Genomic DNA, 23,612 nt, shown 5'->3' on the forward strand with positions numbered 1-23,612 from the left:
TCCACGCTATTTTATGAGTCCACAGTTTGAATTAATGAGTCCAATTTTCAAACAGTGGACTCATGAATAAAATAGCGTATCTAACCATGGTAACAGGCGTCAATTTGTCACGCTGTGACAAAAGCGCGCATCAGCATTGGACATTTTGTACACACATGCCCGATACATGCTAAATTATCAATTCCTACAGGAAATCTGCATAAACCATGTATTCAATCTTGGGTTTTTAAAACCACCTTTGTGAATTCGGGCCAAAGGTTTGAGAAAGGGATTTGTGCTTGAGTGCTATATTGTTTTTTTCTTCTTAAAAATGCAACCATCAATTTACCCACCTGCTCCGAAGACCGCCATTTTTTGTGATACCTCAGCTCCAGAGTAGCCCAGCATCCTACAGACAATGTTTGCATCATTCCAATCCCACTCGTCGTTACAGACGGTACCCCATACCCCTGCATAATAGACCTCCACCCTGCCTTCATAGGCATTGCTTCCATTCACAAGACGAACTGTTGGAATATAAATGTCTTAAAATGTTAGATAAAGAGTTAGATGTACATATATAGCTAGCATACAAACACATTAACCCTATCTTAACTTGTCGGGGACCCTTTTGCGATCATAAATAATATAAAATAAATCCATCTAAATCAACGGAAGTAAAAATAGACTTTGTACAAGTAATCACGTTTTGGTCTTTACTTCAAAACACTTGCCCAACTCTAACGTTTACTTGCCCCGGGCAATGGGGCAAGTGCTCATGTAGCACCTGCTGTACGTGATAAAGAGAGAGAAAAGCTTACCACTCTGTGAGCATGTCACTCCTGCATCTTCATTATGCTTGCAGTTATGCTCGAACAGTGTGCTGCCCTCGCAATCGAACAGACTATCCTCTGTCCCATCGCAGTTGAGATTATCGAGGATAATGTCGCCCTCGCCCTGTCCGAAGTTGGCTAGCGCGTGAACCGCTTCAGCACCGGGAAATCCAAGCATACGACAGAAAACATTTCCTTCTTCCATCTCCCAAAGATCGTCGCAGACGGAGTAATATTCGCCTTCGTGGTACGCCTCTACCCTTCCCTCGCGGTAGTTGTTGCCATTTACCAAACGACCTTTGTAAACAAAGACAGAGAATAGATCAATTCTTAGTGATTGGTTAACATTGGTTTGACTTTTAAAAAATCTGAGCTAGAAGGTCACACTTGTCACCTGTGTCTGTGATGTTACAAAAATGAAGCCCAAAAAAAATTGCGTTCGGAAATAATTAATTAGAGCTTCAAAAATTGATATATAGAATGACCGGAAACACCATCTTAATTTCATCCCATACACTTATGTGTACTATTTAGGTTTCTATAAGACGCCTATTTACAAAATCGGGGTTTGCCTTGTAGTTTTAGCTTTTCATTCTCAATAATGGTTGTTTTCAGGGTTTATTAGTTCTAATACATGGACTTGTACACATGTTTCATCTTGGTTTGAGAATTTTTTAAATCGGCTGCTCACAAAGTTCAACAATACCTTTAACAAAGAAGAAAAAAACATTTATAATGGGCATTTAATGCTATTTCTAGAACTAAGGGCTGCTCCAACTACTACTACAATTACTAATGCATGTACATGGACATGTACAAACGCCACTTCTACTTCTTTTACTACTACATGTACGCCTACTACTACTATTTCTTACGCTACCATTCTACTAGTACTCATATTACTACAACAACAACAAGTACTACTACTACTACTACTACTACTACTACTACTAGTACTACTTCTACCACAATAATCCGCTTTTATACAGCGCCTAAGACATGTACCTTGGAACAACATGTCTGAGCGCTTTACAGATATATTACTACCGCGGTCATCGGATTCAATCTGTCATTCCCGCGCACAATGTATGCACATCCTCCACTCCCTTGGGAGTATTCCAGTCAGTCGCCAGTATGGCGCACACAGTACTGGACAAGCTACAATGACTTTCACATCCTACTGGATACCCATTTAGCACCTGGGTCAAGAGTAGCAAAGCGTGGATAAAAGCCTTGCCAAAGGATGCCAGACCGCGGTGTGATTCGGACACACGACCCTCTGTTTACAAGGTGAGAGTCATCAGAACCACTACGCCACGGCTCCTCCACACCACCATCACCACTACTACTACTACATGTAGTAGTACTACTACTATTACTTCTACTCTTATTACCACTACTGCTACTTCTGCTAATACCTCCACTACTTCTCCCACTTTATATTTGTAATTCACAAACATGAAACAAAGAATTCCAGAAACTTAATTGTTATCCTCTTTGAAAGGCTTCTAGGCATTAAAGTAATGATACATGTACAAGATTAGTAGTGCATTAAATAATCTCAAACTAATTTTCGATCCTCCTCTTGCCAAAACCGAGATAACCTTACCTAGCGGAGAGCAGATAACTGATGCATCCTCACTATGACCGCAATTCTCCATTAGATAACCGTTATGCCGACAGAGTGCCAAATCCTCCTCCGTCCCCTCACAACTGACGTCATCAAGCACCGTAGCCCCGGTACCCTCTCCATAGAATGCACCAGAGAGGGCATTCTCTGCCCCAGGGAAACCGAGCATGCGGCATACCACCTCCGCGTCGCGCAAATCCCAGCCATCGTCGCACACCGTACCCCATTCGCCGTTGTATTCCACCTCTACACGACCCTGGCGTGCGCTGCCACCATCAACAAGACGGATATCCAAGGTCATCTTCGCTGCTTCAGTTGGGGCTGTATTGAGGGAAAAATATACAGGGACCGTGGTATTATGAAAATTGTCTTAATTTTTTTTGATAACTCAGCAAGATAACAGCGCGCTTAAATTATCTTTAATCAGTAATCTGAAATAAGTCTCTGTAGTACTATCTCCAGTATGTCAGAGCTTTTGAGAAGCAGGATGTTCTTGCAAAATGCAGCAAGAAATTATTGTTGAAAGAGTAAACAATTGCTTTCAATCTCTAAGGATAAGAGAATGTTCAGAATACCTTTAATCTCGATACTTTGTCTTGCGCGCAGAGAATTTATGGGCCGTTTTCAGCTTTACTTTGCTTGGACATCATAAGTCTTCAGTGAAAGTTACAAAAAAATGTTACAAGAAAAGATACAGGAATGTTTCGAATACCGAGTTTATTATATCTCTGAAGTTACAGTCTTTGTCTTAAGACAATTTTAAACATACGGCCCCGGGGATCATAATATAACAAGTGGAATGCCTCTGGCCGTCTCACCTGCATCACGCGGTTCAATATAGCAGCAGTGCTGACTTTGAATACTACTCTAAATCGCACAAGATGTTCAGTGATACATGGTTACTCTTATGTCCACTTTTTATGAACTAGACCAATAAACTTACAGAGATATGATGGTTATTCAACAAAAAACCCCAACATGGCCAAAGTTCATTGACCTTACATGACCTTTGACCTTGATCATGTGACCTGAAACTCGCACAGGATGTTCAGTGATACTTGATTACTCTTATGTACAAGTTTCATGAATCAGATCCATAAACTTTCAAAGTTTTGATGGTAATTCAACTGATACACCCACTTCGGCCAAAGTTCATTGACCTTTGACCCTGGTCATGTGACCTGAAACGCGCACAGGATGTTCAGTGATATTTGATTACTCATATGTCCAAGTTTAATGAACTAGACTAATAAACTTTCAAAGTTATGATGGTAATTCAACAGATACCCCGATTTGGCCAAAGTTCATTGACCCTAAATGACCTTTGACCTTAATCATGAGACCTGAAACTTGCACAAAATATTCAGTGATGCTTGATTACTATTATGTCCAAGTTTCATGAATCAGATCCATAAACTTTCAAAGTTATGATGGGAATTCAACAGATATCCCCAATTCGGCCAAAGTTCATTGACCCTAAATGACCTTTGACCTTGGTCATGTGATGTGAAACTCATGCAGGATGTTCAGTGATACTTGATTAACCTTATGTCCAAGTTTCATGAACTAGGTCCATATATTTTCTAAGTTATGATGACATTTCAAAAACTTAACCTCAGGTTAAGATTTCAATGTTGATTCCTCCAACATGGTCTAAGTTCATTGACCCTAAATGACCTTTGACCTTGGTCATGTGACATGAAACTTTAATAGGATGTTCAGTAATACTTGATTAACCTTATGGCCAAGTTTCATGAACTAGGTCCATATACTTTCTAAGTTATGATGTCATTTCAAAAACTTAACCTCAGGTTAAGATTTGATGTTGACGCCGCCGCCGCCGCCGCCGCCGTCGGAAAAGCGGCGCCTATAGGCTCACTCTGCTTCGCAGGTGAGACAAAAACATGGCCGACCTTAAACACTTTAAATACACAAATTCATTTTCTAGTTGAGTTCACAAACTTTTGAGCATCAGTGTTCACGGCAAGGAGACTCACCAAGGCAAATGACAGTCGCATCCTCTTCATGATCACAATCGTGTTTCAGGAGACCATCGTGTCCGCAATCCAGAATATCACCCTCAGTGCCATTACACTGCAGTGTATCAAGGAGGATCTGGCCCCGCCCCATCCCGTATCTCCCTGACGACGGGATGCTCTCGGCCCGGTAGAAACCCAGCATCCGGCAGACCACGTCCGCGTCCTTGATGTCCCACCCATCATCACAGATGGTTCCCCAAGCGTTGTTGTGATACATCTCAACACGGCCTTCGTTGCTAGTCGTGCCGCCAACGAGACGTACTGGATTGGTCATATAGAATTGATTTACAAAACTTGACATGCATACGCATAATAATAATATGTCAATTTATATAGCGCTGTTACTATGTGCATATACTCTACTGTGCTTTGATACTTGGTATCATATTATTACCCCGGCTGTAGCTGAGCCGCCATATTAATAGGCGCTAAAGCGTTCAAGGAAAAATCCTACCAGGTACCCATTCACCTCACCTGGGTCGAGTGCAAGCAGAATGTGGATAAAATTCTTGCCCAAGGAAATTAAGCCATGGCTGGGATCCTAACCCATGACCCTCTGTTTCAAAGTACGGAGAATAATACAGTGAACCACAACGCTCGACATAAAGAAGTCTTATATTATTAGCATTGCTATTAATTTCAACACGACCTTGATCATTTCCACTGCTGCCATCAAGGGGACGTACGGAATGAATAAGTAAAAATTGTAAAATTAAAGTAGTGGTGCTTTTTGTTTTGTTTTGTTCACTGCTAAGAAAAAAGTGTTCTCTTGTATGCAAGCAACCAAAGGACTGAGGATAAATCAAGCGTAATGTTTACATTTTTCAATGAAACTTAATCAGTTTCCTCTCGACTTTCTGTTCTATCTATCTATCTACCTTCCTACCTACCTACATACCTACCCATCTGTCTATCTATCTAGATCTATCTATCTATCTATTATCTGGTGGAGACCTTTATTTCATAAAATCTATAAAAAAATGAATTAAAAAGAAATCCATATCTTTATGGCATTGTGCAATTTGATTTTACATGTAAATTAATTTAAACAAAACCTGAAAAGCTTTGGTCAACAAACCTCTTGACGTGCACACAGCCCCAGCGTCTTCCGAATGTCTGCAGTTATGCACAAACAGACCGTTGTGGCCGCACCCAAAGATATCCCACTCACTCCCGTTACAGTTCACATTGTCCAAGATAATCTTTCCACTGCCTTCCCCATACTCCCCGGAGACTCGGTAACCTTCGACCCCTGGGAACCCTGTCATGCGGCAAACAATCTCAGCGTCGTGGATCCCCCATTCGTCGTTGCATATCGTGCTCCATTCTCCGTCATAGTAGAGCTCGACCCGTCCCTCACGGTAGTGGCTACCGTTCACCAAACGAACTGTAGAATTTGAATCAAATCAGAGAAAAATAACAGTCAACTACATGTATATGTAACTCCAAATTATCCTTGCAGAAATTCAATTTTTTTTCAATTTGTCAAGAAAGCTTTGTGATTGAGTATACAGTTGAGTTAAACGATCAGCGACATTCTCACATAATGATCAATGTTATCAATGATATAAATCAGCTCTTAATTAAGTGCTAAGGTTTTTTTCTAACTTACACAACATAAGTGTGTCCATGTTAGACTAAAAATTGCTATAAAATGTGAATTCAAGTGTAACCTCTTTATCAATAATGTGCAGTATTTTTAATAAAAGATTTGCCAGGAAGGCCAATGACAATGTCCTAGATTTCCTTACCCAATGGGGAGCACACCACGCCCGCATCCTCGTGATGCCCGCAGTTCTCAACCATGATCCCGTTATGGACACACTGCGCAATGTTCTCCTCTTCCCCTGTGCATCCAACGTTATCCAGGTACGTGCTGCCCGACCCCTCACCGAAGAACGCGGACGGGAGCGCCGACTCCGCCCCGGGGAATCCGAGCATACGGCAGACGACCTCACCATCCCTGATGTCCCAGGAGTCGTCACAGACGGTCCCCCACGCATTGTTGTAGAAGACCTCGACGCGACCCTGACGGTCACCTTGACCCCCGACAAGACGCACCTCAAGCTCGGAGACGGGCTCATGGGTGGTAAACACTGGAGGATAAGGTGCGAAATAAGAAATGAGCATGGGAGGTTTTCACAAACATTGAAGTGTAACTTCAAGTCATAATTAAATTCAAAGTTGTGTGGGTTACCTTTCTGTAGTTCATTTCTACCATGTCCTTTGTATAGAAAGAGAAGTACACAGAACTTTCAAGAAAACCATGTATGTACGAATTTAACATAAAGATCCAATTTTAAGAGGGGCTATGCTATTTCAACTGACAATAAAACTTTTGATTGGTTGATTGTAAAGAAATACTTTGTGTGTTCAATATACAATGCGCTGGCTGGACACATCGCTATTGTGTACAGTATGTGTAAAATACAATAGAATTAATGAACTATGTGCGTATTGTGACTTGAGTCAAATTTGGCAGTCCACTGTATGTACTCTACTCGAACAAAAAGGGCAGAGTTAATGATTTCAAGCACAGTCTCAATAATTTATCTCACCTGTTTTACATCGCAGTCCAACATCCTCAATGGACCCGCAATTATGGACCATCAGTCCATCGCTCTCGCAGTCCCAAATACTTGTCTCATTGCCATGGCAATTGACCTCATCAAGAAAGATGTTGCCACTCCCCGGCTGGAAGACCGTAAGGAGAGGTTCTTCAGCAGCGACGTACCCAAGCATGCGGCAAACGACATTAGCATCCTGCATATCCCAACCGTCGTCACAGACCGTCCCCCACAATCCATTGTGATAAACTTCAAGCCTGCCCTCTTCCGGAGCTCTGCCGCCAACCAGACGAACAACTACAAGAGTATAATTACAAGAAACAGATATCAGTTACTGAAGGAAACAAATAAAACAGGCATTATGTGTTCTTTGCCTGGGTAATCACTTATGCACCACTGAAAAGGCAACTAGTTTATTGATACTGTACACATAATAACAATTACAACAAAAATGTTCGTAAATGTAATATGTGCTTTGCTCTGGCTGCTTTCAGGAAAGCACAAATGCCTGCACTGCAACTTTCAGCGGAATTCCACTAAGGTGCTATGCAAATTCATACAGCAGCTCCATTGTTAAGGGGATGCCAAAACTGTACTCCATTGGCAAGTAGAATTTTTGATCTGATTGAATGGATAGAACCTGAACTGCTACCAACGGGTCATGATCCGGCCAAGCTTAAGAGGATACAGAATTTGGAACTGAATACAGAGGCCTGTGTTCAGAAGCATCCAGTAGTATCCACAAGCAAGTAAGTTTAGTGCAAATGACTTACCAGGTGGACACGTAATGCTGACATCCTCACTATGCTCGCAATTGCTCTTAAAATATGGCTCATGCAAACACTCGTATAGTTCCGTCTCGTTGCCTCGACAAACCACATCATCGAGAATGATATCACCGGTGCCGTAACCAAAGCTTGTCTGGAGCGGGAGGTTCTCCTCGGTGGCTTCGGGGTATCCCAGGGCCTGGCAGACAACGTTGGTGTTCTCCAGACTCCAGGCATCATCGCATACCGTCCCCCACTTACCAGTATGGTACACCTCTAGTCGACCACGCCCTGGCATGGTGCCATTCACAAGCCGCATGTCTGAGGAGAACAAGCGATGCAAGGTTTTAGTTCGGTACACATTATTGACTTTCTAATGGTGTGTTGCAAGAAACTTAATTGTAGTCCAAGTTCATTGAAATAGGCTTTCCATCAGCATTACAAACATAATATGAAGCACATGAAATCCATAGAGATAGATGGTGAATGGTACCTGTAAAACAGACAAACAAAAGTATGGGTCTCAAGTACAAAACTCACATTAATTCAGTTAAGGAGGGAAGACGGGCAATGTTTTAAGAAGAAATTTTGAATTTAAGGTGGGTGGTCTGAGTTACAGGGGATGGCCAAAGAAAAAGATTGAAGTAGGTAAGGGAAGAGAGCGCATACAGAAGGGTTGGCTGGAGGATAGCCTATAATCTAGGAGGCTGCCGTTATTGTCTTTGCTGTTAAGCTGAACGCAAGCGAAACGTCTGATCTGGCAACACAGCCACAATGCGTAGTCTTCACCAGATAAGATGTATCGCTTACATTCAGCAAAGCAGCAAAGACACTAACTGCAGCCCCTGCCTAGATCATAGGCTGATTGAGGATGGAGGATGCACTTAAAGGGCAAGTCCACCTCAGAAAAATGTTGATTTGAATCAATAGAGAAAAATCAAACAAGCACAATGCTGAAAATTTCATCAAAATCGGATGTAAAATAAGAAAGTTATGACATTTCAAAGTTACGCTTATTTTCAACGAAATAGTTATATGAACGAGCCAGTTACATCCAAATGAGAGAGTCGATGATGTCACTCCCTCACTATTTCTTGTTTTTTATTGTTTGAATTATACAATATTTCAATTTTTACGAATTTGACTATTAGGACCTCCTTGCCTGAAGCACAAAATGTTAAAATAATGTAATTCCACGTGTTCAGGGAGGAATGAAATTTCATTTTACATGACAATGATGAGAAAATAAAAATATTTCATATAATAAAATACAAAAGAAATAGTGAGTGAGTGATGTCATCAACTCTCTCATTTGGATGTAACTGGTTCGTTCATATAACTATTTTGTTGAAAACAAGCGAAACATTAAACTGCCATAAATTTCTTATTTTACATCCGATTTTGATGACATTTTCAGTGTTATGCTTGTTGAATTTTTCTCTTTTTATTCAAATCAAGTGTTTGTTGAGGTGGACTTGTCCTTTAAGTACCATACACAATTGCCACAAGTGAATCCTCAGTTGCAACTACATATACACATTACAGTGGATAAATTCAAGTACGGTGTTGAAATCTGGTGTTGCCATTGTAACAACACTGTACTTGAAATGATGCTGGTGTTGAGATTGATCTAAGAACATACGAGGTTTTTCTAGCAGTTCATGTTGTTAGTTTTATCTTCTGAAGAGTACAAACGGTCATGTTACACATGCATTACAATCTATGTGTTGTTTCCCCATTCACCGGCAGCAACCCCCAGGGATTGTGAAAAATTGCGATTTCAAGTTTGCAGCTTGTGAGCATGACGTCATGAGCTTTCAGTTACGCAATCGGTATCCTTCTTCTAAAAACAACACCGACGCTTTGCTTGAAATTACCGAGTGTAGAGTTTGTACTTTAGACATGGAAGCTTTAATTAACAGTGGTGTGTTACAGTCTGCATGCACACCCCCTGATTGAAACTTTGATCAACAAGTGTGTCTCCATGAAAAGACTAGCACATAAAAAACTTGCTGTTCTGAGAGGGCCTTCAGTACACAAGGCATAAGTAGGCTGCACATTCAGACCCTTTAATAATAATAATTGGATTTATATAGCGCTTTTTCCAGAGGATACAAAGCGCTGTTGATTGCATAAGACAAGTTAAGGTTTATGGTTAAAGAAGTATGTTTTGAGATGTTTTTTGAAGAGGTCAAGAGAAGGGAGGCTTCGAAGAGATGGAGGGAGTTTGTTCCAAAGACGGGGGGCAAGAGATTGAAAGGAGTTGAAACCGGCCTGTTTTCTGGATTTTGGAATGACATAGGAAGGACCAAATGAAGGGTTTGAACAGCAGACAAGGTGTGTCACTTGCTGTGTGAAAGTAAATATGAAATAAATAAATATGACCAATATTATCTTACTCAGATCACAGATCACACTGGCATCTTCCCCGTGGTTGCAGTTATGATCTAGGAACCCGTCGTGGGGGCATTCCTGGATCGTCCTCTCCGATCCATCGCACTGAATCTCATCAAGGATTATAGCCCCTTCACCTGGACCAAACCTCGCTGCCTTGGGCGCCGCCGTGGCATGGGGATACCCTATCATACGACACACAACGTCGGCTTCCACCATGTCCCAGGAGTCATCGCATATCGTACCCCACTCCCCGTTGTAGTTGATCTCGACCCGACCCTCACGGACGTTCTTGCTCCCTCGGAGTCTAATATCTGCATGAAAATACAGAGGAGTTTTTTACATGGGAATATTTCTAGAAATGAAGAAAGACTTGAGAGATTAGCAAAATAAGCAAGACATTCTGGCTCAGTCAGGTTTTTTTTTCCAAGCAATAATGCACTGTTCCACATGTGCCTGTGTTTGACACACCAGGTGGGTATTTCATAAAGCTGTTCGTAAAGTTACAAACGACTTTACGCACAACTGGAACACGTTCTTAGGTCACAAATCAATTACATATGGATATCACATAGCACAAGAAAGGATCACCAGTCGTGCGTAAAGTCATTCGTGTCTTACGAACAGCTTTATGAAACACCCACCTGATCTAGATCTACAGGTTGTAATTAACCTTGATTTTACAGACTCTTAATGAAACCAATGTTGTGAAACAGGCTCCTGAATCTGTGCAATATGTAGCTCACAATATCTTTCAGAGTCCTTTGCCACATATTTTCATATCTTTCATCCAACAGTCACTTGGATGATCATTTTAATGGATTCTGTACAAACTCATTTCAACTGGCATTTATCTTTCACAAAACAAGATTTAAAGCTGTATGGCTACTGACTATACCTGGGGGCCGTTTCATGGTGGCGATTGGTGGTGATTTGCTAACCTAATCAGTAATTGCTAAGAAAGCATGAATGCTTGTAAGCAAGCAACCTGAGGACCGATGGTAATGAGGATTAATGCTTTACCATAGGGCACTAGCGCACCAAGTGGAAATCGAATGCGGGTCACCAGAATCTGAAACCAACTGAGCTATTGTGCCTCCATAAAGCAGTTTGCAAGTTTAGAATGACTTTAAAAATGACGGGCAAACCTTTCTTGTGGTAAATGATATTGATCATTAAATGTTCATTGGTGGTTACTTAACATGCAAGAAAGGTTCACCATTCGTTCTTAAAGTTGCTCTGAACTTACGAACAGCTTTCCGAAACACCCACCTGGTATGCAATGAACACCGGCAATCTCTCCTACGTCACAGTTGTGGTGACCGAATGGAAGATGAGAACACTCGAAGATATCGCTTTCACCTCCCTTGCATCGCACCTCATCCAGGTGGTAGTCATCCGACGTATCCCCAAAGTAGCTGTTCGAAGTGGCCCCCAAGGAACCTTGAAAACCCAGGGTCCGACATGCCTGACAGAAACAACAAAAGAAGTTGTCAAGTCACATGTACAGGGTTCCCACAGAAATTTGATGAAAAAAATCCATGACTTTTTCCATTACTAAATTATTGCTTTCCATGACTTCCCGTGATGTCCCGGGAGTTATATAGAATTTGGAATGTCACAAAATTGGGAAAATGGAAGTCATGAACATCAATTATAATAGAGTATGAGAGTTGCAGGACACGACATACTGGAAAGCTGCCATAGCCAAGAGGTAAATGCATTCCAAGACTTTTTTCTTGACTTTAAACAAATTTTCCAAATTCCCTGACTTTCCATGACCACACATTTTTCCAAGAATTTCCATGACTGCAGGAACTCTGCAGACAGTAAAACCCATGGTACAACACCAAACCATATGATGCAGAATGTGCAGAATTATTGTATTGTCATCGCACTTCATTCAAGTATGAATGCAGTGCTCTTTGCCAAAAGTTAGTAATTTATTACTGAAATTTTTCACAGAGTATGTGATTAAATAAAGCAATGTTATGGAAACAAACACTCTGTGTAGTCTATGGTTTTGTGCCACCGTACAAGTCATACAATTTGGTGGATTCGCAATACAGTTTTACAACACTATTGGCCCATAACACAAAGCTCAGAAATAATCATCGTATATTTGTTTCAATTGATTGCATTGAAAATAATATCAAATTAATTTTGAAAATCAAGCGTATGATTAACTGCTAAACTTTTGTGTCATGGGGCCCACAAATGTGGTAGGCAATCCACAAAAACACATTTGCTCAATGAAAAAATGGAAATGCAAGCATTATTTTAAAGAAACAGAACTTTATTGTAACTCGTACTTGTTATAAAGTACAGTAAAAGAAGAATTAAATGAAATAGAGAGAGGAAGATGCAGAAAAAGAGAAGAAAGTATAAAATAGAATAGAGGCACAAACTCCCCCCACCCGTTGATTTTGCCCCCCCCCCCCCCTCCCCCTTCATGTTCAAAAGAGCCCTAGAAATTAAACAAAGACCCCAGAAAATCCTCATTGACTGCCATATTAAGGCTTATCCGATGTCACAGTGTGAAAAGTAACCCCCAGCCCCTAAAACAATAGGCTAATAATAATAATAACAATAAAGGCAATTTATTAGGTGCTATACCCATCTCGTTAGAGATGCTCAAGGCGCACAAGTGAAGGTGTCCCGAGCAAAAAAAAAACCATCATCCCTCAAAAACAACTTTATAAAAAAAAAATCATCCCTGATAAAATTATAGAGATAATTTTTAGCTTTATCTTAAATGTTTTGACACACTTGCTACCCCCCCATTTAATTTTTACAAATACATTCCGTTAAAATGAATAATTTGATGAAAAGTAGTACTGAGTAGTTTTTTACCAATTCAGCATCTTGTTCGTCCCATGAGTCATCACATATAGCTCCCCAGGCACTGCCATTCCTTAGCCGAACCTCAACGTTGCCTTCATACGTAGTATGACCTCCAATCAGTCTGATATTCTTAGACGGGTCTTGGTTAGCCTTGTATTCATTCACTGAGGAACGGGGAGAGGGACATATTACAATTAAATTTGGATTTTACACTTTGATTTCAAATATATTGCTATATTTCGAACAAATTTGTGGTTCAATAGCTGACATTTCTATACATTATGGGTCAAAATTTGTATTTCTAAGACACTTGAATTCCTGAAAATATGTTGAATCTGAAAGTCTGCTTTCATATGGATCACATAATAAATACTTCTGCTGCTGCAACAACTACAACAACAAGTACTACTACTACTATTACTACTACTACTACTACTACTACTACTATACTACTATACTACTACTACTAATTTCACTACTACTACCACCACTACTACTACTACTACTACTACTACTACCACTACCGCTGCTGCTGCTGCTATTACTGCTGCTGCTGCTGCTGCTGCTACTACTACTACTACTACTACATGTAGTAGTAGTACTACTACTACCACCACTACTACACTACAACTACTACCAGTGGCGTACGCAAGGGGGGGGTTGTAGGTGTTCAACCCTCCCTAAAAAAATGTTGAAGACAGGTCTTTCTTTTTTTGCTTGTCAAATTTGTGTTGGGTATGAAACAACCAAAAATGTATGGTGAAGACCTCTTTTTTTTTTTTTTGGGGGGGGGGGGCTTTTCTAATTTTTGGGGAGGTATCAAATGATCTAAAATTTGTGAAGACATTTGGGAAGACTATTACAGCTACTTCTACTTCTACTACTACTACTACTACTACTACTACTACTGCTGCTGCTGATGCTGCTGCTGCTGCTACTACTACTACTACTACTGCTGCTGCTACTACTACTACTACTACTACTACTACTACTACTACTACTACTACTACCACCACTACTACCACCACTACTACACTACAACTACTACCAGTGGCGTACGCAAGGGGGGGGGGTTGTAGGTGTTCAACCCTCCCTAAAAAAATGTTGAAGACAGGTCTTTCTTTTTTTGCTTGTCAAATTTGTGTTGGGTATGAAACAACCAAAAATGTATGGTGAAGACCTCTTTTTTTTTTTTTTGGGGGGGGGGGCTTTTCTAATTTTTGGGGAGGTATCAAATGATCTAAAATTTGTGAAGACATTTGGGAAGACTATTACAACTACTTCTACTTCTACTACACTACTACTACCAGTGTTTCCACAGCTCAAAAATAAATTTCCCGAAAGAAACTGAATCACAAATTTCCTGAAATTCAGAGATATTTCCTGGAATTTTCAAGTTTGATTTTAAATGAAAATCGGGCAATAATACAGGGAGCATAAATTCGGCCTATAGGTAGCCAAAATAAAGGATTTTAGCATTTGCTTTTGTTCACGCCCTCATTAAAAAAAGGAACAAAATTGCAACAGCGAGCGTGAGCGAAAAGTTTTGGGCTACATATGGCTGTAAAACATTATTAAAATGTAACCTGAATATCATGAATATTGATAGTTTCTACGTTTAATTGTTGTTTAATTGTAATTTTCAGATTTCCTGAAATTTCCTGGAATATTTTCATTTCCCGAACCTTTCCTGGAAAAAGTCAAAATTTCCTGAAATTTCCTGAATTTCGGGAAGAGTGGAAACACTGACAACTACTGTACAACAACCATTTCTGCATGCACTGTACTTTTATAAGCAATGGAACTGCTACAATTCGTTGAGAGCAGTGGACTAGAGTATCCAGCCACCCCAAAACCAAAAATAAGTTGTCCACAATGAATTCGGAGATTATCATTAAGCTTAAAAAGGCACATTCTAAACTTTAAAATGATATACAACTTGTCAATTTTTTTGATTAACCATAACCTTCACAAGAACTCAATTGAATGCAGAAGTCCAGTGAAAGCTTTAGAAAATTAAGGATCAAACAAGGTTTCAAGTTCTAGGTTTACTCAAGTATGAGATGTACATACTGAGCAAACCTCAGTTGGATCTTCCAATTTGTCCATAAAAACGTGTCCAATAAACTCTTGTATCTTTTTCAACTTTTCCAGTTCAAACTTTGACACTATAATTAGGAGTGGGCTATACATGGGTCAAAAATACTTTTTTTGTAATTTCAATATGGGAACAGTTTTTTTTTATTCCTTGTAATGTATCTCAACATGAAATGACAATATTTTTTGTCTTGGGTCCGAGAAAAAAGTGTGCCAGGCCAAAATCCAAAATGGCCGCCAAAACCACCCAAAATCACAGTTTTGGCCACATCTTCTTTATTTGGTGGTCTTTTTCTTTGGTTTTGGTGTCTTTTCATATATATTTGGGGGCAGGCAATTTGTTTTTCCTATAATTTGTCCTTTAAAACATTATTTGTAGAGTTAAAAGGTAATTATACCTAAATTTTTCAATTTTTATAGCCTTTTTTCAGCCAAAAAGTAGATTTTATCGTCGTGGGGTTCTTGGATATTAGATGGTACGAGGTCAACAATAGCAAGCAGCTTCATAGAGCTATATCGCTTTTATTCCTGTACTATGGGTTTTACGGATATTTGTGAAATATATCTTAAATAAAGAAAAATGTTAATTATCCATAGGGGCTATACAGTATACATACAATGTACTGTACATACTGCACTGCATAAATGCATTGGCCACCATGACAAGGTATGTATAAACTATAGTGTTATACATGTAGAAATGAGCTCCTAGGTTTAGAATTAGATGCCTCAGAAATTGAAGATGTGTTTTGTCTCAGAAACTGAGGACATGTTTTGTCAAATATGCTAATTCAGGGGGCGGAGAAAGGTAATTAACCCCATATCATGGCATTTACACTGTAGATATTCTGGGCCCCGTTGCATAAAAATTTACCATTATGTTAACTTACATGGTAACTTACATGATTGACTGTTCATCAACGTTACCATGATTATATAGTTACCTGACCCCATAAACATAGGCCAGTTAGACACCACAACCAGGTAAAAAAAGCCTCCAAATGAAGAAGATATGGCTACATGTAGATATGTGATGTACGTATATGATATGTGATATTTTATGTGCAATTTACGTTGTTGGTTTCATCATGTACATCAGCTGACAAGCAATCAAATTCACAATTCACAATCTAATTTTAAACCTTAGGAGCTTATTTCTATGACACTATAGTGTAATGTTGTGATTCGAAGACACCATAGCCTATGCTATGTGATTATGCTGAAAGTGGTCAGCTAGATTCACTGTACGTTTTAGACACGAATAAAGGAACAATGTGACTCGGTAATCATGGACTAAACTATCATTTATTAAGATGTCTTGCATCTTTACACTGGCGACGAGTGAGTTTTGAACTCATGCCTACATTGTTAGTTTGTTCCCGAATTTCGATGGGTAAGCGCCTACAATGAACATTTTCGTCATCTCAAACTTTTGTTTTTCTGCACTGTCTCAGTTCCTGTGTGACACGTGTACGCGTGTGTGATGGAGTGCGAGCTTTACAACAGAGAAGTTTTATGAACGCTTTCCAGTACTCTGTTGATCTTCCTCGCCATTGCTTATCAGTCTTTACACGTTTGCTGTTGGGACTCTTTATCACTTCACAATCATGGCGACATCAATGCCCACGCTGGCCAATTTTGATGTCCACTCCGACCCTTCCTCGCTATTTTCTCGCTGGCAGAAATGGATTAGGAGGTTTGAAGGTGCTATGACAGGGTTTGGCATCACAGATGATGGCAGGAAGAAGGCGTTACTTCTACACTACGGGGGAGAAGACCTGGACGATGTCTTCCAGACTCTCAAACCCACTGACAACACATATACCAAGGCCAAAGAGGTGTTGGAAACGTACTTCCAACCAAAGCAGAACACCATGTATGAAACAATAATTTTCAGAAGGGAACGTCAGCAGCAGGGAGAGAGCATTGATCAATACTGCACTCGGTTGAGAAAACTAGCAGAGCGATGCAATTTCACGGATGCCGAGCGGGAACTCAAAACCCAAATCATCGAGGGTTGCCTGTCCAGTCAGCTTCGGAGGAAGGCGCTGGAGAAAGATCGCGGGCTGGAAGAGATACTCGAACTAGCACGATCCATCTCACTATCGGAAACCCGCACAAAGGAGGTTGAGCATGTAGGACGTGCAGAAGCTAATCACCTCCGTACAGCTGCAGGAAAGCAGAAGCAGAGTCGCTCATGGGGCAAGGCCAAGCCCAAACCTACTCCTGATCATAAGCAACAATGCTATCACTGTGGCGGGAGCTATCCGCATGCCAAGAAGTGTCCTGCAAAAGGAATGACCTGCAACGCAGGCCTGCGGAAAACCCAATCATTTTGCAAAAGTCTGCAAATCTGCCGAGAAATCTACAAAAGACCAGAAAAAGAGGGTGAAAGGCGGAGGCAAGGCTAATGCGCTAACATCTGTAGAGGATGCAGAGGAGACCAGTGATAGTGACTATGTCTTCCAACTCTCTTCATCGGATACTGACCAGCCTCGAGCTACAGTTTGCGTAAACAACACTCCAGTTCAAGCTCTCATCGACTCGGGCGCAACTGTCAACGTCATGAGCAGAAAAACATACAATCTGCTATCTGACTGCCCGAAACTTAACAGGAATCGACACAAGGTGAAAATATTTTCCTATGGAAGCAATGAACCGCTGCCAACAATTGGCACATTCAAGTGCACGATCAGCTTCAAAGATAACACGACCACTGCTATTTTCCATGTCGTTGAAGGGGACAGCGACACCCTTCTGAGCTGCAATACGGGAATTGCACTTCGCATGATTGCACTTACATATGCGATTCCATCTGCCACTGATCTGGAGGACCAGTATGCCGATCTCTTCAAAGGACTCGGTAAGCTGAAAGGAACCACATGTACGCTGCATGTAGACCCAGATGTCCCCCCAGTTACTCACCAACATCGCCGCGTACCTTTTCATGTAAGGAAGCAGACAGAGAAAGAGCTTGATCGTCTCAAGAAGCTTGACATCATCGAGCCAGTACAAGGTGAGTCCACTCCCTGGGTATCATCCATCCAGGTTGTGAAAAAGCCTAACAGTGAGAATGGTATTCGGATCTGCGTTGACATGCGTGCCCCTAATCGTGCAATTAAGCGGGAAAGGCATGTCACACCTACCATTGATGACATTATCCAGAAGGTGAATGGCGCAAATATCTTCAGCAAACTGGATTTGAACGCAGGCTATCACCAGATAGAACTATCGGAGGAATCAAGACACCTGACAGTGTTTTCTACGCACGTCGGTCTTTTCCGATACAAAAGACTGAACTTTGGAGTAAACTCAGCTGCTGAGGTGTTTCAGCACATGATCCAGACTGCCCTGCAAGGACTTGATGGATGCCTGAATATCAGTGATGATATTCTGATCTACGCTAACACGCCAGAAGAGCATCATACGCGCCTACATGCCTGCCTACAACGACTGAGAGAATGCAACCTGACACTAGGCAGAAAGAAGTGTCAGTTTGGCAAGCGTGAGATCGAGTTCTTCGGACATGTTTTCTCCAGTGATGGTGTCTCACCTGATCCGCTGAAAGTCCAGGCCATCGCTTCTGCGCAAGACCCCACTAATGTGCAGGAAGTGCGGAGTCTTCTCGGACTTGTAACCTATTGTAACAGATTTATCCCAAATCTGGCTACACTCTCCGCTCCACTTCGTGATCTCACAAAGGACAAGGTGAAGTGGGAATGGACTTCGCAACACAAGCGAGCAATGCAGGAGATTAGAAATAGCCTTTCGGAGCAATCCATAAATGCGTTCTTTGATCCCGAAAAGTCGACGCAGCTGATCGTCGACGCGAGTCCAGTAGGTCTTGGTGCGCTACTTGCACAGACAACCAAGGATGGAAAAACATCGGTGATCGCATTCACGAGCAGATCCCTGACACCCGTTGAGCAACGCTATTCGCAGACGGAAAGAGAAGCTCTTTCCATCACATGGGCGATTCTTCACTTTCATCTCTACGTGTATGGCAGTAATTTCACGGTGATTACTGACCATCGTCCGCTCGTTAGTCTCTTCAATAACGCGAATAGTAAGCCACCAACGCGTATTGAGCGCTGGATCTTGAAGTTGCAGGAATATGAATTCTGTGTCACCTACGAGCCGGGCAAGACAAATCCGGCCGATTATCTCTCGCGACACCCGCTACCGTCCACGCGAACCACTAGCCGCGAGGAGAAGGCTGCTGAGCAGCATATCAATTTCATCAGTGCGCATGCGGTGCCAAAAATGATGTCTCTGCAAGACATCAAGGATGCAACCAAAGCTGATGAAAGTCTCAATTTATGCATGGAAGCGATCAAATCAGGCTCATGGGAAAAGGTTGTGAAAGAATCGCGTAATGATGAAATCGCTAGCCTGAAATCTGTAAAAGATGATCTCACAGTAAACGCGACCTCTGATCTCGTTCTACGCAATAATCGCATTGTGGTTCCAATGGTGCTAAGAGAGCGTATTGTTGATATCGCGCATGAAGGTCACCAGGGAGTTGTTAAGACGAAACAGCTCCTTCGAGAAAAGGTTTGGTTTCCTGGAATCGACCGCATAGTTGAAAGGAAAATCAAGCAGTGTATTCCTTGTCAAGCCACATCCGCGTCCAATCTTCGTGACCCAATTAATATGTCTGAGTTACCTTCCGGTCCATGGGTCAATGTGAGCATAGATTTCGCAGATCTGCCCAGCGGAGAGCATTTACTCGTCATCGTGGATGACCACAGCAGATATCCCGTTGTAGAAATCGTAACTTCCACGTCGGCGAAAGCGGTTATCCCGAAGCTAGATCGCGTGTTTGCCATGTTTGGAGTCTCAGAAGTTGTCAGAAGCGACAATGGACCTCCATACAATAGCATAGAATTTGCAAAATTCGCACACTATCTCGGATTCTCTCACAGGAAAATTACACCCCGCTGGCCGAGAGCCAATGGCGAAGTTGAACGCCTGATGCGTACCCTGAAGAAGGTCATCCGCACAGCTGTCGCTGAGAGCAAATCGTGGAAACAGGAGTTATACCGGTTTCTTCGAAACTACAGAGCTACCCCGCATGCAACCACTAGCGAAGCACCAGCGACACTGATGTTTGGCCGTCCACTGCGTACGCGTCTCCCCGAAGTTCCGCGTCAAGTTGAAAATTCACGCGTTCGTGATCGCGACAGTCAGAATAAATCGCGAATGAAGCGAAACGCGGAGCGACACATGAAGATGCGCCAGACGCCACTCAAATGTGGTGACAAAGTCCTTGTCAAGCGTGATGGCTACGTCGACAAGTTCACGACCCCTTTTGACCCTAAGCCTTTTGTCGTTGTCAGCACCAAAGGATCCATGATCACTGCACGTCGTGGAAAGCAAACAATAACTCGAAATGCTTCTTTCTTTAAGGTGCTAGATATGTCTCTAGTTGTGGATAACACTGACTCTGACTTTGACTGCTCTGACAATGAACAAGACAATGAGCAAATGCCTGACATTCCACGGAGAAATCCAATCCGTGAACGCAGACGCCCTAGGCGTTACGATGATTTTGTCTAGCCAAGAAAAGGCCAAATGACAAAACAGTAATCATTTGAACGGACAAGACAGTGATAATATCTTGCTTGATATTGTGTCATTTTATTTTCTTTATGTACATCATGATTTTTTTTGTTTTGAATGCCTTCAAACAATCACATGTATGTTTGATTCATGTAGTTTTTTTCTACACAGGATTTTGCTTTTGTTTTTAAAATTTGCATAACAAGAAAATTACAAACCACAAGGCTTACAGAATAATTATGCGAAATTTGATTATTGCCATATCTGTGTATTTTTTCTTTCTCAAAGGAATTCACTTATCATGGTGCATGTTACATTGGAAAAAAAAAATTCATAAGGCAGAATTTTCTTTCTCACAGTTTATTGTTTCTATCTTTCAGATTTTCCTCTTGATTCACACATAAGAAAGAGAAGGCAATGCATGTGCACCACGATATTTTTGATTATGCAAAGAAAATCTTGAATTTGTTCCGTATACTGGTATCTTATTACAGGTTTATTCCTAATTGTTTAGGCAACATTGTTTTCCTTGTAAATAAGTTTTCAATGTGTCAACTATGATGTTTTTTTTTTTCAAATGTATTCATGTATCCCACATATTCGAGTCTGAAGGTTGGTACTGTCAAGATTGTGTTTGTTAACAAAATGCACTTCTCCACCCTTAAGAGGAGGAGGTGGATGTATGGAAATTATACAGCCAATTTTGTGAGATGACATTATGTATGAAGCCTGCTAATTTACAAATGTACAGTATGCATAATGTATCAGTAGTTGTAGTCAACTTGTTGATGTTTTGTTTTCTCTAGCTATAGGTTTTTATTGTTTTGAATTTGATATACATACCAGCCAAACGTGTAGTCGAACAAAACCTGAAACAAATATTTGTCTATTGATCAGTCGATAGCTCACAATTTTAATAATTAGAATACCAGACAGTATTTTAGATACCAGAGCTTGAAATCTCGAAGTAAACAATGTTTAGCCAATATCCATGACAACACTTGCCCAATGCAATTAAAATGTTATGTCTCATATTGTACCAGACAAAAGGTTAAGCTTTTATCTCTGAAAAAAGGGAGAGATGTAATGTTGTGATTCGAAGACACCATAGCCTATGCTATGTGATTATGCTGAAAGTGGTCAGCTAGATTCACTGTGCGTTTTAGACACGAATAAAGGAACAATGTGACTCGGTAATCATGGACTAAACTATCATTTATTAAGATGTCTTGCATCTTTACACGACTATAGCATATATACAGGCCTTGTCATATGTCATGCTGATCAATGCATGGAAATATGCAGTGTAGTATGTACAGTAACAGTACATTGTATACTGTATTGCCCCTATCGATAATTAACATTTTTTTATTTAATAAGATATATTTCACAAATATCCGTAAAACCCATAGTAGAGGAATAAAAGCAATATAGCTCTATGAAGCTGCTTGCTATTGTTGACCTTGTACCATCTAATATCCAAGAACTCGAGGACGATAAAACCTACATTTGGCTGAAAAAAGGCTATAAAAATTGGAAAATTTAGGTATAATTACCTTTAACTCTACAAATAATGGTTTAAAAGTGCCAATTATAGGAAAAACAAATTGCCTGCCCCCTAAAACATATGAATAGACACCAAAACCAGAGAAAAAGACCACCAAATAAAGAAGTTGTGGCCAAAACTGTGATTTTGGGGGGTTTTGGCGGCCATTTTGGATTTTGGCCCGGCACACTTTTTTCTCGGACCCGAGACAAAAAATATTGTCATTTCATGTTGAGATAAGGTAAAAGGAACACAAAAAAACTGTTCCCACAGTAAAACCAAAAATCACCCATTTATAGCCCACTCCTATTATAATGAAGCAGGATTGCTCTTTCAGAAAAGCTAATTTTCAACATATTGCTGAATCATTATTATTTTTTTTTTTGCCTTTTTGAGAACCTTCCCTGGTGACTTTAACCCTTAACGTGCCATGAATACATATCTAATGATCCACTGGAGTGCCACGAACACATTTTCGTGCAATGGTCATACAGCAATTGTTATGCCTATTGCATTTTCAGGAGTGCATTGCATGCATGAGTGATTCCACTGTTCAGTTCAGCTTATGGTCAAGAGGTTTAACATTATTGTCTCATGAGTGATTATCTTTTTTTCATAGAAATAAAACATTTAAATATAGACTCTAAAAAAAGTGGCACTCCCTGATTACAGTGAATGGCACATTAAGAGTTAATCGGTATTTGGATGGCTGGTGACATGACTTACATATAGCATCAAAGGCCGACAATCGCCTCTCAGTACCAGTTTCCTTTGCTTCACCTGAAAAACAAATAAAAAGAGATAAAATGGTAAACTAGTTTGAAGAATGATCATTGGTCAGTATCAAGCGCACAGGACACTTTCTAATTGATTTTTTATGGGAATCAAGGACGCAAATCAGAGTCTCTCTACCTCGCTGCAACACTCACATCAATGTGACGTTTTTAGCTTGCACAAGGAATGTGCTATGTAGTGCATTACATGTATAACATAGGACTTGAATAGCTCCTGTGCATTGTGCAATTGAATAGCTATATCACAAAATTGTGATATCCCTATTAATGAGTAATGGATCATTGCACACTTTGCACAGGCAGGTGATGCCTTTATGACATCCCGAGTAGACCTCTACTCAATAGTTTTAGCTTACAAGTTAAGACAAGAACGGCATCTCAGTACGTCAACATTAAGAAATGATCCAGGCTGTGTCACAAATCAAAATCACATTGTGATTGATCTTAAACTCCTCTTAACATTGAATCACTTTCCATGTTTCACCAAACAAATTGAAATCAATGCAATTTTAAGTTTTTATTTCTATTGCAACTCAATCTGAACTTTGTTCGTAACCTTG

At 40.7% G+C, this 23,612-nt stretch overlaps 2 protein-coding genes across 2 annotated transcripts in view; one reads left to right on the forward strand and one right to left on the reverse strand.

Annotated features, from left to right (window-relative positions):
- Nucleotides 1–23,612, reverse strand: part of LOC121421025 — a 70,618-nt gene that overhangs the window by 43,085 nt on the left and 3,921 nt on the right. Inside the window, exons 2-13 of the mRNA XM_041615619.1 lie at nt 22,985–23,038; nt 13,063–13,217; nt 11,482–11,677; nt 10,215–10,523; nt 7,822–8,136; nt 7,040–7,345; nt 6,233–6,577; nt 5,560–5,868; nt 4,440–4,742; nt 2,422–2,763; nt 801–1,109; nt 333–506 (exon numbers count right to left, since the gene is read on the reverse strand). Coding sequence (XP_041471553.1) covers nt 333–506; nt 801–1,109; nt 2,422–2,763; nt 4,440–4,742; nt 5,560–5,868; nt 6,233–6,577; nt 7,040–7,345; nt 7,822–8,136; nt 10,215–10,428 — 2,617 coding nt within the window. The 5' untranslated portion in view covers nt 10,429–10,523; nt 11,482–11,677; nt 13,063–13,217; nt 22,985–23,038. The remainder of the gene's footprint in view (nt 1–332; nt 507–800; nt 1,110–2,421; nt 2,764–4,439; nt 4,743–5,559; nt 5,869–6,232; nt 6,578–7,039; nt 7,346–7,821; nt 8,137–10,214; nt 10,524–11,481; nt 11,678–13,062; nt 13,218–22,984; nt 23,039–23,612) is intronic.
- Nucleotides 16,758–20,709, forward strand: LOC121421183 (uncharacterized protein K02A2.6-like). The gene is made up of 2 exons (XM_041615846.1): nt 16,758–17,463; nt 17,495–20,709. Exons 1-2 carry the CDS (start codon nt 16,758–16,760, stop codon nt 20,707–20,709), a joined length of 3,921 nt encoding a protein of 1,306 aa, XP_041471780.1.

This window comes from Lytechinus variegatus, chromosome 9, assembly GCF_018143015.1.
Source record: "Lytechinus variegatus isolate NC3 chromosome 9, Lvar_3.0, whole genome shotgun sequence".
In the NCBI taxonomy this organism is placed as follows: Eukaryota; Metazoa; Echinodermata; class Echinoidea; order Temnopleuroida; family Toxopneustidae; genus Lytechinus; species Lytechinus variegatus.

What these genes read in the sequence shown, in the direction of transcription:
- LOC121421183 (XM_041615846.1), top strand. Translation starts at nt 16,758, where the DNA reads ATGGCGACATCAATGCCCACGCTGGCCAATTTTGATGTCCACTCCGAC. An exon ending in AGGAATGACCTGCAACGCAG is followed by an intron (nt 17,464 to 17,494) that starts GCCTGCGGAAAA and finishes ATTTTGCAAAAG; the next exon opens with TCTGCAAATCTGCCGAGAAA.